The 16,228-nt window shown below is 40.5% G+C and overlaps 1 protein-coding gene across 1 annotated transcript in view; it reads right to left on the bottom strand.

Moving 5' to 3' along the window:
• The window catches only part of RNF175 (ring finger protein 175), a 32,917-nt gene extending 16,837 nt beyond the window's left edge, over positions 1 to 16,080 (bottom strand). Inside the window, exons 1-3 of the mRNA XM_036240386.1 lie at positions 16,018 to 16,080; positions 13,818 to 13,855; positions 10,737 to 10,878 (exon numbers count right to left, since the gene is read on the bottom strand). Of these exons, the coding sequence (XP_036096279.1) occupies positions 10,737 to 10,878; positions 13,818 to 13,855; positions 16,018 to 16,080 (243 nt within the window). The remainder of the gene's footprint in view (positions 1 to 10,736; positions 10,879 to 13,817; positions 13,856 to 16,017) is intronic.
• Positions 16,081 to 16,228: the final 148 nt, after the last annotated feature.

Genomic DNA, 16,228 nt, shown 5'->3' with positions numbered 1-16,228 from the left:
CCTTTAAGTTTGAAAAAAAAAAAAAAGGAGGTGGCTTTAAAAAAAAGAGTCTCTGGATATGTATTTGGATCTTTTAATAAGATCTTGGTTATCATAGTCCAAAGGTCAATAACCAAATTATTTGATAGGATTTCAAGATGTAAATGAGAAAGGCAAGCCACAGCCATTCTTCTTCCCATGTCAAATGGGAAGACATTTCCCAGGCTTTTCATTCTCCTTTTATTGCTTCATCCCTAGAAACAGCCTGGATCTGAAATCTTAGCGTTGCTCTAAATCTTTCAGAGAACAGTACAGTTGTTATTACACAGATGCATTCAAACAGAAATACACATGGAGCAAATCTGAGGGAACTATCTAAAGAGTTCAGGGAAAAAAATGTCCTAAACCTGCTTTTTGTTTTTAAATTCCAGGCAGTACTTTCAGGGAAGGGTATTTATTCTTTACTCTTGCCTGAATTAGATACCCGCTTTAATTTTCCATCCTACTTTGTGGGTACGGTCAAAGCTAATGAATGGGTTTGCACCTTTTAAAAAAATTTTTTTATTCTCACCCAAGGACATTTTTCCATTTTTGATCAGATAGAGTGGGAGGGAGAGAGAGGAAGAGAAAGAGAAACATCGATGTGAAAGGGACACATCGAGTGGCTGCCTCCCGCACAACCCAGCCAGGGCCGGGGACAAACTGCAACAGAGGTACATGCCCTTAGCGGGAACCGAACCCGGGTCTCTCTGGACTGCAGGCTGACACCCTAACTGCTGAGCCAAACCAGCCAGGGCGGGTTTGCACCTTTTTAATGAAATTTATATACATATGAAAAACAGGTTTTCCTTAAGGAAGTAGAACAATTTTCACGAGGACGATAAACCACACACAAGGATACAAAGACTCAGAATTCACTCCCCTTAACATTCAGTATCAGCAATTTTGACCCTCTACTGTCGAAAATGAAAATGTGCAGCTCCTTAAAAAAAGACTCATCAGTATTTTAGTCCTTTGTTTTTTTTTTTTTGCTTTTTATGGAGATAGTTATCTATGATATAAGTTTTGAAATTTTTTTAGTTCATTACCTCTGATATCAAAGAAAGAAATGGATATGAACTCCATCTTTCAAAATCTGGTCACCAGTCATTTGCATTTTTCATCTTTCTGTTTTAAGAATTTGATTTATATTTTTATTTCCCCCATACATATGCTAAAGTTTTTTGTTTTTTAATTTTTAGAGAGCAAAGAAAGAAGAGCCAGCAAGAGAGAGAAACATCGATGTGAGAATGAAACATCCATTGGCTGCCTCCCGTACGCCCCCTACTAGAGATGGAGCCCGCAGCCCAGGCATGTGCCCTGACTGGGAATCGAACCCAGCAAACTTTTGGTGCACAGGGCGATGCCACACCGGCCAGGGCCTAAAGTTTTTTTAAATAAAAAGTTAAGAGTCAGTTCTTTAATTCATTAAAACTACTACGCTCCTATATTTTATGCTTCAGGTTATAAGCCAAGTTTTACAAGACTAATCATTTCCTCAAATTGGTGGAGTTACAATCTATAATAGTTTGAAGTGACGATTGGACTATATTTTTATAAAACTAGGTCTCTCCCTGTGGATTTATAAATACAACCCATTTCTAGAAAATCCCAAATTTCTCTTACTCAATGCCTGGATTTAATTAACAAAAAATAACAATGTTCAAATGTATAGATATGCTACTTTTAAAAAATAGGCCTTGGAGATCAGAAATAAAAGGAAAGCACAAAATAAATCATTCTAATGTATTCTGTATACAAATATTTAATTTCTTAACTATCTTTAAAGTCTAAACCCAGCACCACATTTTATCAACATGTCAGGGGAAAGGTCAGAAATTTGCATTATGAATTCAATAATTGTACAGAGAAGTCCTTTTGAAATAAGGGCCACATTTCAGAGCAATTTAAAAAATTCTTTATCAATTTCCAGAGCAGTTAAAACTTCTCATTTTTAATAGTAACTGCCACATATGAAATGTAGGAATGTTGTGCCTCATAAATAAACACATGAAATATGTGAAATTGAGGTGCACGCATGCAACGGAGGAAGCCTGGCAGCTGGGACACATTAATAATGCCAGAGGGGTCACCATCTGGGCATGTGCATATAAAACACATCTGCATGACTGGCCCTGCATCTGGATCGCATCACCCACGTTCTTCCCACCCACACATCATGGCAGGAGGAATGTCCTGACCAATCAGATGTTGCCCCACGGTACCATGTTTTTTTCTTTTACCACGCACATAATGAATCTGAATAGAATTGCAAATCAAGACAAAACAAAGATATCTTTTCATTTGTCTATTTGTACAGGATGCTAAATGGGTCACGCAAGAAGGAAGGAAGGAAGGAAGGAAGGAAGGAAGGAAGGAAGGAAGGAAGGAAGGAAGGAAGGAAGGAAGGAAGGAGAAGTTATGTATGTAACTTTTTTACATACTCATTTCCTTTGCACTGCAAATTCCAAACTACTGTGTTTGCAACCATTTGTACACATGTCTGTGTGCACTGTTTGGGTGGGATGGAGGCAGAGCAGGGGCATGCTAGAGGTAAGCAGAAAATCATCATGTACATAAATGACTCCAAGAAACATTGTGCTGTCAGTACAAAGGGAATGAAGGAAAGTGTGGATATAAATCAAACAAGTAAAATTATGGAATCGTGGCATATGAAGGATTCTTAGGAATTCACTAGGTCCAGATTTCTATCTTCAAATCAATTCGGATAGTTGATTTTGCTATTTAAGTTGTTAAAGGAGATTCTGCAGTGTTACATAAGTATGTATGTATTTGTGCCTTGACTCATTTTAAAATGATTTGAACAGACCTAATGCTTTATTGGTATGGTAGTACTATGTTCTAGTGTTTCACAGCTCTTAATAGGCAGGAAGTTTGATTTAAATAGAGCAATGTTTCAATTTGTGGCAAATGATTTGCCAGTGTATTGAGGCAAGTTAACAGTGTGTTTGAAACCCCAATTCCGTGTATGTAGTCATCAGGCCTTTTATTAATTTGAAGGAAAGGAGGATTCCTTTGGGGTACCCTCCCCCCTATTTCCTGCAGATATGAAAAATAAGATTCATAAAAGAGGGTGGAGTGGGTGGAGTTGATTGAAATTTTATTTTTAATTAAAGGCTTTTAAAAGCATTTGTAAATAATTGAACTTCGAGGCTGTGCCTTTCTCTACACCATATCAAACTATCAGCTGAAAAGAGAAAGATTCAAATGTCCAGATGCTCTGTCTAGCTTATGCTAAAAATATGAGTATTTGGAAACATGCAGGTGTTTAGTTGTATCCCAGACCAAATAAGAACTTTCCATTTTCTATCTACTTTCTCTCTGTACTTTTTGGCCTCACTTAGAAACAGTTAATATTACATTTTTAAACTTCGCTTTCTAAATAACCTGTTTCTTTTGCTTTATGTGTTCATAATGAGCTGCTCTGATATTCACAGCTTCTACAGACCACAGAGCAGAATCTGTCTACAAATTAAATGATCACTTCAGAAGATAAACCGATTTGTTCAAAGCTGTATCTGAGAATGTTCTGAGCTTTTGGATTAGTCCCTTACCTCTGATGTGCCTGGTCCAAATTATGCACGAAGTAATGTGAAAATAATACTTTATGTGTAATAAAAATACCTTCAGGGTATAAGTAACTGTATACACAATAATCAGTGTACAAAGCTGTTTGCACATATTATTGTGTGCACTTCCTACTTTTTTTTTTTAACTGGCAAAGGACCATTAAAAATATTTGTTTTTTCTTTATTGATTTTTAGAGAGAGAGGAAGGGAGAGAGAAAAAGAGATAGAAACATCGATGAGAAAGAACATCCATTGGCTGCCTCCTGCATGCCCCCCACTGGGGATTGGGCCCACAACCTGGGCATGTGCCCTGACTGGGAATTGAACTGGTGACCTCTTGGTGCGTGGGTCAATGCTCAACCACTGAGCCACACTGGCCAGGCACTTCCTACTTTTTTTTTAACTTCCTCTCCTTGCTTATCTGTCGACTCCCACTGCCACCATCTACCACGATCTATATAATGTTCCCATCCCAGTGTACATACATATAGAGCAGTATGGGAATTGTTAGCCTGTACCCTCATGGGAAACAATTTTGTCAACTAGAGTACAGTGCTCATGTGCAGTTCCTACCCAGCGCCTTAATCTTACACAGGCTCATCTCATTTCCCAAGGCACTTGGAGCAGCGCCTTAAACCCCAATACCCTTTAGTGAGGTTGTTTCATATATTTGTCATTCAGTTAGATTCTCTCGTCACCATCTGCATTTCTCCCCGGGATCCCCAATCTCCTAAATGATTTTTTAAACTTTGCCTACCTGAGAATCTACTTTTTGCTCTTTTTGTATAGTTCATTGGGATTTGACAAATGCATAAGGTCTTGTACCCAACAATGCAGTATTATACAGACCAACTTTACTGCCCGAAAATTTCTGTTTCACTCGTTTGTCCTTCCTCTTTCCCTCCCCGAACCACTGGCAACCACTGTCCAAAACACCCACCATCTGACTGTTGTTATGGGTTTGCGTTCTTCAGAATGGTCTATAATTGGATTCACATACTATAAGGCCTTTCCGTGTCGGCTTGTTTCAACAAGGTTCCTCCATGTCTTTTCGTGGCTTGATAGCTAATACCTTTTTATTGCCTACTAATATTCCACAGTTAGCTTATTTATTCATATTTTAAAGGACATCTTGGTTGTTTCCAGTTTGGCGTGATTATCAATAAAGGTGCTATAAATATTTGGGTGCAGGTTTTTGTGTACCGGTAGGTTTTCCATTCAATTGGGTAAGTACCTAGGAGCATGATTCTGCATCATACGGTAAGACTATGTCTAACTTTGTGGGACCCTGGCAAACTGCCTTCCAAAACGGCTTTACCATTTTGCATTCCCACCAACAAAAGTCCCCGCTGCTCCCCATCCACATCAGCACTGGGTATTGTCAGGTTTTTAATGTTTATTTTAGCCATTGTAATATGTATGGATTAGTATCTCATTGCTTTAATATGACATATGATGCTGAGCTTTTTTCATAAACTTATTTGCCATCTATATGTCTTCCCTGATGACTGTCTTTTCAGATGTTTTGCCATTTAACTGAGCTGTTTTCTTATGATTGAGTTTTAAGTATATTTTGGATAGTAGTCCTTTATTAGATATATATTTTACAGTTACTTTTCTGTCACTTGTCTTTTCATTCTTTTAACAGCATCATTCACAGAGTAGTTTTAAATTTCAATAAAATCCAAATTATCAATATTTTCTTTCACGGACCATGCTTTTGATGTTGTATATAAAAGCTCATCACCAAACCCAAGTTCACCTAGATTTTTTCCCCTATGTTCTCTTCTAGAAGTTTTATGGTTTTGCATTTTACATGTAGGCCCATGATCCATTTTGAGTTAATTTTGAGAAACATGTAAGTTCTGTGTCTAGAGTCTTTTTCTTTTCTTTTCTTTTTTGGTATATGTATTTCCAATTGTTTCAGCACCATTTATTGAAAAGATTATCCTTTCTTCATTGAATTGCCTTTGCTCCTTGATCATGGGTCAGTTGGCTATAGTTGTGCATCTATGTATGGGCTCTCTACTCTGTTCTATTGATCTATGTGTCTATTCTATCACCAATATCACACTGTTCTGATCACTACAGCTTTACAGTAAGTATTGAAGTTGGATAGTGTGAGTTCTCCAACATTGTTCTTCTTCAGCATTGTGTTCTATAATCTGAGTCTTTTACCTTTCCATATCAACTATAGAGTCAGTTTGTCAATATCCACAAAGCAGGGATTTTTTTTTAATTTTTTTTTTTTTTTTATCCTCACCTGAGGATATTTTTCCATATTTTGTACAGATAGAGTGGGAGGGAGAGAGAGGAAGGGAGAGAGAAAGAGAAACATCGACGTGAAGGGACACATCGAGTGGCTGCCACCCGCACGACCAACCAGGGCCAGGGACAAACTGCAACCGAGGTACGTGCCCTTAGCGGGAACCGAACCCGGGTCTCTCCGGACCGCAGGCCGACGCTCTAACCGCTGAGCCAAACCGGCCAGGGCCAAAGCAGGGATTTTGATTGGAATTGCATGGAACCTATAGGTCATGTTGAGAAAAACAGACATCTTGACAATATCAAACCTTCCAATCCATGAACACAGATTATCTTTCCATTTACTTGAGATCTCAGTTTTTTGCGTATAGATCTTGTACATGCTTTGTTAGATTTATACTTATGTAATTCCTTTTTTAGATGCTATGGTAAACAGTATTGTGTTTTAATTTCAAATGTCAATTGTTCACTGTTAGTATATAAGAAAGCAATTGACTTTTGTATATTAACCCTGTATCCTACAACCTTGCTATAATTACTTCTTAGTTCCAGTTTTTTTAAAAATATGTTTTTATTGATTTTTTAGAAAGAGAGGAAGAGAGAGAGAAATAGAAACATCAATGTGAGAGAGAAACATCAACTGGCTGCCTCCTGCACATCCCCTACTGGGGATTGAGCCTACAACCCAGGGATTGAGCCTACAACCCAGGCACTGGCCCTAACATGGAATTGAACAGGGACCTCTCAGTTCATGGGATGTTGCTCAATCCACTGAGCCACACCAGCCCGGCAGTTCCAGAATTTCTTATTGCATTTTCCACATACACATGTCATCCACAAAGATGGTTTTATTTTTTCCTTCTCAATCTGTATATCTTTTATTTCCTTTTTTTGGGTATTATAGCACCAGCTAGGACAATGTTGAATTGTAGTGGTGAGAGGGGACATTCATGTCTTCTTTGTTATCTTAAGAGGAAAGTATCCAGTTTCTCACTATTAAGTATAATGTTTACTGTAGAATTTTAAAAAAATAGATATTCTTTATCAAGTCAAGGGAGTTCCCCTCTACTTATAGTTTTTGCCGTGAATTCTTACATGAATGGGTGTTGGACCTTGTCAGATATTTTTTCTACATATATTAATAGAATCATATGCTTTTTCTTCTTTAGCCTCTTAATGTGATTGATTACATAAACTGTTTTTTAATTAATTGTTGGGCCAATCACACGTACCTGGAATAAATCCCACTTGGTATATAATTATTTTTATACATTATTTAATTCAATTTGCTAATTTTGTTGAGAATTTTGCATTTATCTTCATCAGAGATCTTGGGCTATAGTTCTGTTTCTTGTAATGTCTTCATCTGGTCTTGGTATTAGCATAATGCTAGCCTTAAAGATGAATTCTGACGTGTTTCCTCTGCTTCTGTTTTCTGAAAGATATTGTAGAGAATTGGTATCGTTTTTTCCTTGAACGTAGACTTCACAGTGAAACTCGCTGGGATTGGTGCTTTCTCTTTTGGAAGGTTAAGAATCATTGATTTAATTTTTAAAAATAGATGTACGCCTATTCAGATGAACTCTCTCTCCTGTGTTAGTTTTGGTATAGTTTGTGGCTTACAACGAATAAGCTTATTTTATCTAAGCTACCCAAATTTGTAAGCATAGAATCGTTTATAATATTCCTTTATTTTCTTTTTATAGCCATAGGATCAGTAATGATGGCCTCTTTTTCTTTTCTTTTTAATAATTTGTATTCTCAGTCTTATTTTTCTTAGTTAGCTGGCTGGAGGTTTATTAAATGTATTGATCTTTTCAGTGAACCAGCTTTTGGTTTCATTGAGTTTCTTTTTCATTTTGTTTTTAATTTTATTGATTTCTGCCTTAATTTTTATGATTTATTTTCCTTTGATGTGACGCTTCACTTCCTCCAGTTTCTTAAGGTAGATACTTAGATTATGATTTTAGATCTGTTTTCTTTTCTGATGTATACATTCAATACTAGAAATTTCCCTCTAAACTTATATGCATGTATGCATGACCAATGGACATGGACAACTAAGCCGGGGACGGGGCGGGGGTGGGGTGGGGTGGGGGGTACCAATGGGGTAAAAAGGTAAAATATCTGTAACAAAAAAATAAATAAATAATTCATAAAAAAAAATAAAATAAAATAAAATAAAAATATGTGTTAAAAAAAAGAAAAGAAATTTCCCTCTAAGCACTGCTTTTGCTGCATTCTACACATTTCTATATGTTGTATATTCATTTAGTTCAACTTGTTTTTTAATTTCTCTTGAGTCCTCTCCTTTGACTCATGTTATTTATTTTTTATTTTATTTATTTATTTTTTTATCCTCACCCGAGGACATTTTTTTCATTTTTTGTTCAGATAGAGTGGGAGGGAGAGGGAGGAAGAGAGATAGAGAAAGAAACATCGACGTGAAAGGGACACATCGAGTGGCTGCCACCCGCACGACCAACCAGGGCCAGGGACAAACTGCAACCGAGGTACATGCCCTTAGCGGGAACCAAACCCGGGTCTCTCTGGACCTCAGGTCGACACTCTTAACTGCTGAGCCAAACCGGCCAGGGCGATTCATGTTATTTAGTATTGTATTATTTAATGTCCAAATATTTGGGGACTTTTCCAGCTTTCTGTTATTGATTTCTAGTTTAGTTTTTGTGGGTCCGAGAGTCTATAGTTGACTCTTGAACAATGCAGGATATTAGGGGCACCATGCCCCCAACCCCAGTTGAAAATCTGCATATAATTTAAATCGGACCTCTGAAAAAAGTGCATTCCCAATACTGTTTTCAGTCCACAGTTGTTCGAATCCACAGATGTGAAACCTGTGCAGTTCAAACCTGTTTGTTCAAGGGTCAGCTATACTTTGTATGATTTCGGTTCTTTGAAATTTGTTTTGGTGTGTTTATTTATGATCTATCTTGGTGAACATGTCATGTGAGCTTGAGAAGAATGTGTACTCTGCTGTTGTTGGATGAATTATTCTGTGAATGTCAATTAAAGTAAGTTGATGCTGTTCAGGTCAACTATATCCTTACAGTTTTCTGCCTGCTTGATCTATCAACTACTGAACGAGAGTGTTGAAATCTCCAAATATAATGGTGGATTTGTCAATTTCCCCTCCCAGTTCTATCAGTTTCTACCTTGTATATTTTGATGCTCTATTGTTAGACACATATTCGTTAAGAGTTGCTATGTCTTCTTGAATAACTGACCCCTTTATCATTATGTAATGCCCCTCTTTATCCCTGATAATTATCCTTGTTCTAAAGTTTGCATTGTCTGAAATTAATATAGCACAATCCAGCTTTCTTTTGATTAGTGTTAGCGTGACATATCTTTCTCTAAACCTTAACTTTTAACATATTGGTATTTTTGTATTGTAAGTTTCTCCAGAAATTCTATGTTAGGTACGTATTTCTATTTTTCAGATAAGGAAACTATGGTCAAAATATGTTAACGGAGCTTTCTTTGATAGGGGAGTATAACTAATGAGGTTCAATTTAGTCTCCTTCATTAAAAAAAATTGCCATAGAGAGGATATTTATTTTAATTAACAAGAAAACAGCAACATGGCAGCAAATCGATGTATTTGCTTTCTTTTTATCCTCATTTTTGCATTTATTCTCAGATAGAGCGGGAGGGGTCAGGGACAAACTGCAACCAAGGTATCAACCAAGGTATGTGCCCTTAGCGGGAACCGAACCTGGGCCTCTCTGGTCCACGGGCTGACGCTCTAACCACTGAGCAACTGGCCAGGGCAATGTATTTGCTTTAAAAAACACTCAGGCTTGCTCTTTCTAAGTGAAATGTACAAAATTGCCTAAATTATGTATTATACAGAACCCCAAATAATTCCCTTAGACCCTATACTACACCGAAACTAATTTTTATAATGGGTGAAAGGAAAATGAAAGCCAGCACTTCATGCGCCATGGCAAGTCTTATAAATCACCAGTCCAAGACCTAGAATTACGTAGAGTGATAATTGAGGGCCTCCTCCCTTTGCAGTGTTTCTCCATTTAGGCCACACTCAAGTCTAAACCACTGACTATCAAAATGTGATCCCAGGACCATCTGGGGACTGTTAAACATGCCAATTATTGGGCACCTATTGAATCAGAAACTCTGGAGGTGGGACTTGAGAATCTGATTAAATAAACCCTCCAGGAATACTGATACACCTTAAGATTGAAGAATCTCTGCTCTAAACATTGTGAATGCAAAGTCCCAGGGCCAACAAGGCCCAGGCAATGCCCTGAAGGCTGAGAGATGGCAAAGTTCTAGTAGACATGCTCAGGTGGGACCAGTCTGCGGCAATGGGATTGCGCAGTATGTGGCTGAAGTCAATGCAGTGTTTGCACCAACAGGCTTCCATGGATATGCAAACCATCAGAGCCAAGGCAGTTCATTGCTGATGAAACAAAGTTAGACGGCCTCAGCCTTTTGTTTCTGGCATTCCTAATTCTCCTTTCCTGGGCCATTGGCAGAAGTTGTTCATGCACAAAAGGAAAATTCGTTTCCTTAACCCAGGGCTTCTCACCCTTGGTACTATGGATGTTGCTGTCATGAGAAGCAGTTGTATGTTGAGCAGCACCCCTGGCCTCTACCCACTAGATGCCTGTAGCAACTCCCATCCCCCTTCTTCTCCCACTGAGGTGTGAGGATTAAAAAAATGTTTCCAGATGTTGCCAAATGTCTCCTGGGCCAAAAGTGTACCTGGTTGAGAATCACTGACTTAAAAAAACCATTTTCTTCAAAGTGGTAAAAAAACAAAAAACAAAACAAAATGAAACAAAAAGGAGGGATGTGGCAGCAAGAGGAGCGACTTACATTGTAGGACCGACCATGCCTCTGTCTCCACTGCACCAGCACTATCTGGGCGATGATCAGGGTGGAGAAGAAGATCAAGATCATCTCCACGTGCATGGACTCGTGGCCACGGTGCATCTTGTACATCCTCTCCTGCTGCAGGCTGGAATCGGCAAATGAGATCATCTGCAAAAGGCCTCAACCTTTGCATAGTTAGCAAAAAAAAAAAAAAAAAAAGGCTGAGCTCATAGGAAGCAATTGGGGATTTCAAATGTAAGGGTTGTTAAGCTTTGGTTGCAAAGTTTTCCTAAGTTTTTCTTGGTTCCTCCCTTTCCCCCAGGCTTGGGAAAGAGGCAGCTGAGAGGAGAGGCTCGAGTTTATCAGCAAAACCAATTCCTCTGAGCCCTTAGCTTTTTTCCATTGAGTTTTGGCCTCAGCCTTGCCCTTTCAAGTTAAGTTATGGGGCCAAAATATAACTTGATAGGTCCTGGAAAGACCTGGGTTCCAGTCCTTGGTTGGCCAGTTTATCACCATATGTAGCTTTTTAAACGTCACTTATGGTCTCTGAGCCTCAGTTTCCTCATTTACAAATTTAAAATAATAATCCTGCCCGGTTGGTGTGGCTTAGTGGTTGAGCGCTGACCCATGCACCAAGAAGTCCCTGGTTCGATTCCCAGTCAGGGCACATGCCCAGGTTGTGGGCCAAATCCCCAGTGGGGGGCATGCAGGAGGAGGCCAAGTGATGTTCTCTCTCATTGATGTTTCTGTTTCTCTCTCCCTCTCCCTTCCTTTCTCTCTAAAATCAATAAAGAATAAAAAATTAAAATAATAATCAGTCTGAACCTCCAGGATTGTTCTAAAACTGCAAAGCAAATATGTTATTTTATGTTTCCCAAATAATAATGAGGATGATAATAATAATAATAATTAGAGGACTAATAATAATTAGATTGAATCATTTGAAATTGCCACTTTTGAAAGTCAAAAATAGTAAAATATTGGTAATTTCGAGTAATGTCTAATATTCTCAAGGAAAAGGATATCCTGCAGTTGGTACCTATGGAGAGAATGTTATCCATGGAGCTACAGAAAACTCCCAATTGTATTAATCGTTTTTATTATAAGGAGAAAAGAAGAAGCCTAAGTATTATCTTAGCTAGGCATCCACATTTAGAGGATGGCTGAATGTGCAAGTTTTTAGTTGGACTCTTAGTTTTGCACAATGGTAGAGAAAACCGCTAAGATGATGTCATCTGGCTTAACTTCCTATAGCAGAAGAGGCTTTGAACAAAGCCTAGCGCAGTGGTTCTTGACTTTGGCTGTGCATTAAAACCAATGGGTAGCTTTTAAAAACCACAGTGCCCAAGCTGTACCCCAGACCAATTAAATGAATCAAATGATCAATTCAATGCCCACATCAATTTAAAACACCACTGTTGATATAATGGGCTGAACTGCGTCTCCCCACCCACAACCCCAAATTCATATGTTGAAGCCCTATTCCTCAATGCCTCGGAATGAGGTGATATTTGGAGACAGGGACTTAGAAGAGGTGATTAAGGTCAAAGGAGGGCGTATGGGCAGGCTAATCCAATCTGACTGGTGTCCTTGGAAGAAGAGGAGATCAGGACACAAACTCACACAGAGGGAAGACCACGTGGGGACAGTGAGAAGGTGGCCATCCACAAGCCAAGGAGCGAGGCCTCAGAGGAAACCAAAACCACCACCACCTTGGTCTTGGACTTCTAACCTCTAGAACTATGAGAAAATACATTTCTGTTGGTTAAGCCTGTCCGCTGTGGCATTTTGTTATGGTAACCCTGGAAAACTGATACAGTTTTATATTGGTCAGCATTATCTTTCATCTTCAGTGAGGCACCATCAGTCACACAATCTCTTCAAGATTCTACTTATGGCTGGTTACAGTGTGCATATAGCTAGGGTATCAGTCAGAAAACGCTGCAGGTAATGTTCTGTGCCATAAGACAGTGACCTTTTAAAGACACTTGTCGGTATGTGGGTTGGGTTCTCTCCCTGTACTAGCAGTTCTACAGAGCTACTGTCAAGAGCAATGTTTCAGGAAAAAAGCCCCATCCAAATCCCAGGGGTGCCCCCTGCTGGAGAATGTGAAGAAATGAACTCAGAGCCTGGTAAATATTCCTGCTTGAGTTCAGCTTCTTTGAAATGGAATCTTGGAGTGTTCATGCTGGATGATACCAAAGACATACTGAAACCCTTTATTTATCAAACTTAGACACTAAAGTGCATTTCAGGTAAGCATCCTGAGTAAAATTACATGTCTCTTGGTCTCTGGGTTGGAAGCTGAGCTTGGGAGATAAATAATGATTTCTAGAAGCTCATTAAAAAATATACTCGTTCCTCTGAAGAAATGGGAAGTGAAGAATAAAAGAGTACAAGAATTTAGTGACAGTTTTTATAGCCTCAAATTCAAAATAACTATTTCATATTCTATGTCATGAATTGATTTTTAATTTAGGCCATATAGATAGAAAGGTAAATCTCTCATCAGTCTAAAATAGGACCTGCATAGATATAAAACAAAATATGCTTTATGATATTAATCTATTTCTTGCATATATATTGAAATCGCATCTCAAATAGTTAACTTATGTGGAACTACTGTGGAAAGTATAGTGGTATACAAATGTAGTAAGTATTTCCTATTTTGATTAGGAATACATTCATGATTGGTTACAATAAAGCAAAAAAAGGAGGGACTTTTCTTTTTTATTTCATTTCATGTGGTGCCCACAGAGGGCCAATGACCTCGTGATAGGTACCAGAACGCAGGAAACAGCATATGAAGAAGACCAGATGTATCTTCTGCCTAAAATAGATACTAAGTTGACACTGCCTTATTTTATTTTGAAGGACATACAAATCCAACTTTGTGGGATGGCCCAGAGCGCTCTGTGATTTTGCTCTACACTGCCAAGGCCCTGCAACCTGAGCTGTACTAACTCACCTTCTCTAGCCTGAGAAATTTACAAATACAGTGATGGCCTCCTTTAATTTCTCAAACGGTTAAGATAGAATCTAGTTTTTAGTATAATGACAACAAAAAATATACTAATCACTTACTTCCACTCATCATCCGCAGAAAGCTTTGTGTGAGAGATCTGAAAAACATAAAAGAGCTGGAATAATTTAGGATGAAAGCCCTAGTAAAATGTGTGCTTATGAACTAAAAACTAACACACACACCCTAAAACAGAACAGTAATCAGGTCACTATTGGTAAATATTTGAGAACCAGATGAGGTGCTGTTCAGTCAAGGTTGCAGAGAGTGGCCTACCAATAGGCAGGCTAGGATACGCCGTATAAACCCAAGAATTCCTAAAAAATATGTTTTGCTGGTGTCTCACATGGTGCCAATGAGTAACTATCATCTCTAAGTTCAAGGTTTTAGAGATAGATCTGACCAGAGGTTTTACTTTTTTTGGAGCATTTTTGTGTCCTCCCACTAATTTAATTTAATTTAAAGCCTGGCCCCAGTGAGGGGGGGGGTAATCTGGCCATGGCCTTGCAACCTGAGCTGGAGAGCACAGAGACCATCCCCAGGAAGTGCGTGTGGGTGACCTACGGGGTGACCCATATGCTGTCTTCCCTTGATCACTGCTAATGCACTATATTTGGCCATTTGAAAGCTAAAAGCCAGTCATTGTGCAGTCACCCAGGAGTCTGGTTAAAATGTAGACTTTAATTCAGGAGGTCTGGGGTGGGGAATGAGACTCTGAATTTCTTTTTCTAAATGTATTTAATTTTTTATTGATCGTTTTTTAGAGAGACAGAGAGAGAGAGAGACATTGATTTGTTGTTCAACTTATTTATGCATTCATTGGTTGATTCTTATGTGTCCTGGGCCAGGGTTGAACCATAACTTCGGCTATAGGGATAATGCTTAACCAACTCTGCTACCCTGCCAGGGTGACTTCTAACTGGCTTCCACGTGACACACTGACTGTTGGTCCCTGGATCACAGAGCTTTGCTGTTGGGGATTAAGTGAAAAGCTGTGAGTCCCTCCTAGGGCCCAGTTAACAGAGGGGCCATGTCTCCCGAGGGCAGAGGACAAGGCAGTGATGTCAGCCTCAAGGGAGAGCAAACATCAGCAGCAAAAGTGACTCTACCAGTCTTCTGTGCCTCCCAGTGTGCAGTTTTCCATCTACAACCTCCTTTGGATGATGTGAGTTTGAAACCAGCAAGGAAGCCATGGAGTTTCCTTATAGCTTCCCCATTGTAGAGAATAAACACCAAATGCATAGTGTGATCCAGAAGGCCCACCACAACTCAGCTCTCTCTTATCTTTCACTACAAACCTTTATGAACCCTAGATTTCTACCAGAATCATAGCATCACCCACCCCCACCTTTCCCCATGGTCCCTCCCCAACATTTTTTTGACCTCCAAGCAATTTGCTCTGCTGGCCTCTTCACCTAGAATTCTCATCCCCCCTCATCACCAGGTGGCCAGATCTCATCCATCCTCCAAGGCCCAGCTCAAATGCCAGCCCCTCCCCCATTCAGCGTTGCCCATCCCCTCTGCCAGGAGCAATCCCTTGCTTCTTAGAAATCCTGCAACGCTTCTGCTTGAACCTGTTTCGGGGACAGTAATCTCTTCCTGCCCTCTGAGTTATTTTTGTCCTTGTTTTACTTCCCTTCCAGGATGTGAGCTCCCAGAGGAAGGCCCACCTCTACTTGCATCCCCTCCAACCCCACGTGTAGCACAGCTCCTGGCAACTGGTCAAGGCCTAAGAATTGTCCGAAGAAGGAAACGTAAAGCAATGTTTGGGTTTGAAATCACCACCGGCATGAGGAAGAAAGTGCTAGCCCCGTGGTTCACAAAGCTCTAGTTCCCTCCTGGGGACTAGACCCGCAAAGGATCAGGCCTCATCCAGGAGGTGAGGAATGAGAAACCCGGGGTGCGGAGCCCAGCGACCCGCATTTTAACCAGCCCCGGAGTGATCTGATGCACGTTCCAGTTTGAGAACTATAGAGTCAAGTCTGCTGTACACCCACCATCCCTCGAGCTGTCCTCCTGAAGGGGAGGAGGAGGAGGAGAGGGGGAGGAAGAGAGAAATGGAGCCGAGTTCGGCTTCCCCGGGTGGGGCGGCGTCAGGCGAAGGCACCCGCATCTTCCAGTGGGTCATCTTCCTTCCATCCAGGGCCGAGTCACTCGTGTGGGGGCGGGGAGCTTGGGAACCCGTCCAGGCGGCCGCCAGCCCCTGTGTGAGCCTGGGGACCCTGACCCGGTGTCCCCTGGCCTCTGCCCCGCGCCCGGTACCTGATCGTGCTGGGGGGGCGCCTCCAGCACCGCCGCCGCCTTGCGCGCCGCCCCCGCGGCCATGCCTGTGCCGCGCAGCGCCGGCTCCGAGGGTCCCCGCGAGTCCGCGGAGGGGACGCTGTTCGCACGCAGGAGCCACGAGCGGAGCGGAGCCCGCGGCGCCCGGCCGGCGGCCCCGCCCCGGGCTGTGCGGTGCCCGCGGGGAGCCTCC

The sequence above is a fragment of the Molossus molossus genome, unplaced genomic scaffold (genome assembly GCF_014108415.1).
Source record: "Molossus molossus isolate mMolMol1 unplaced genomic scaffold, mMolMol1.p scaffold_m16_p_4, whole genome shotgun sequence".
Classification (NCBI taxonomy): Eukaryota; Metazoa; Chordata; class Mammalia; order Chiroptera; family Molossidae; genus Molossus; species Molossus molossus.
The sequence above is the reverse complement of the archived record's forward strand: the minus strand, read 5'-3'. Positions and strand labels throughout refer to the sequence as shown.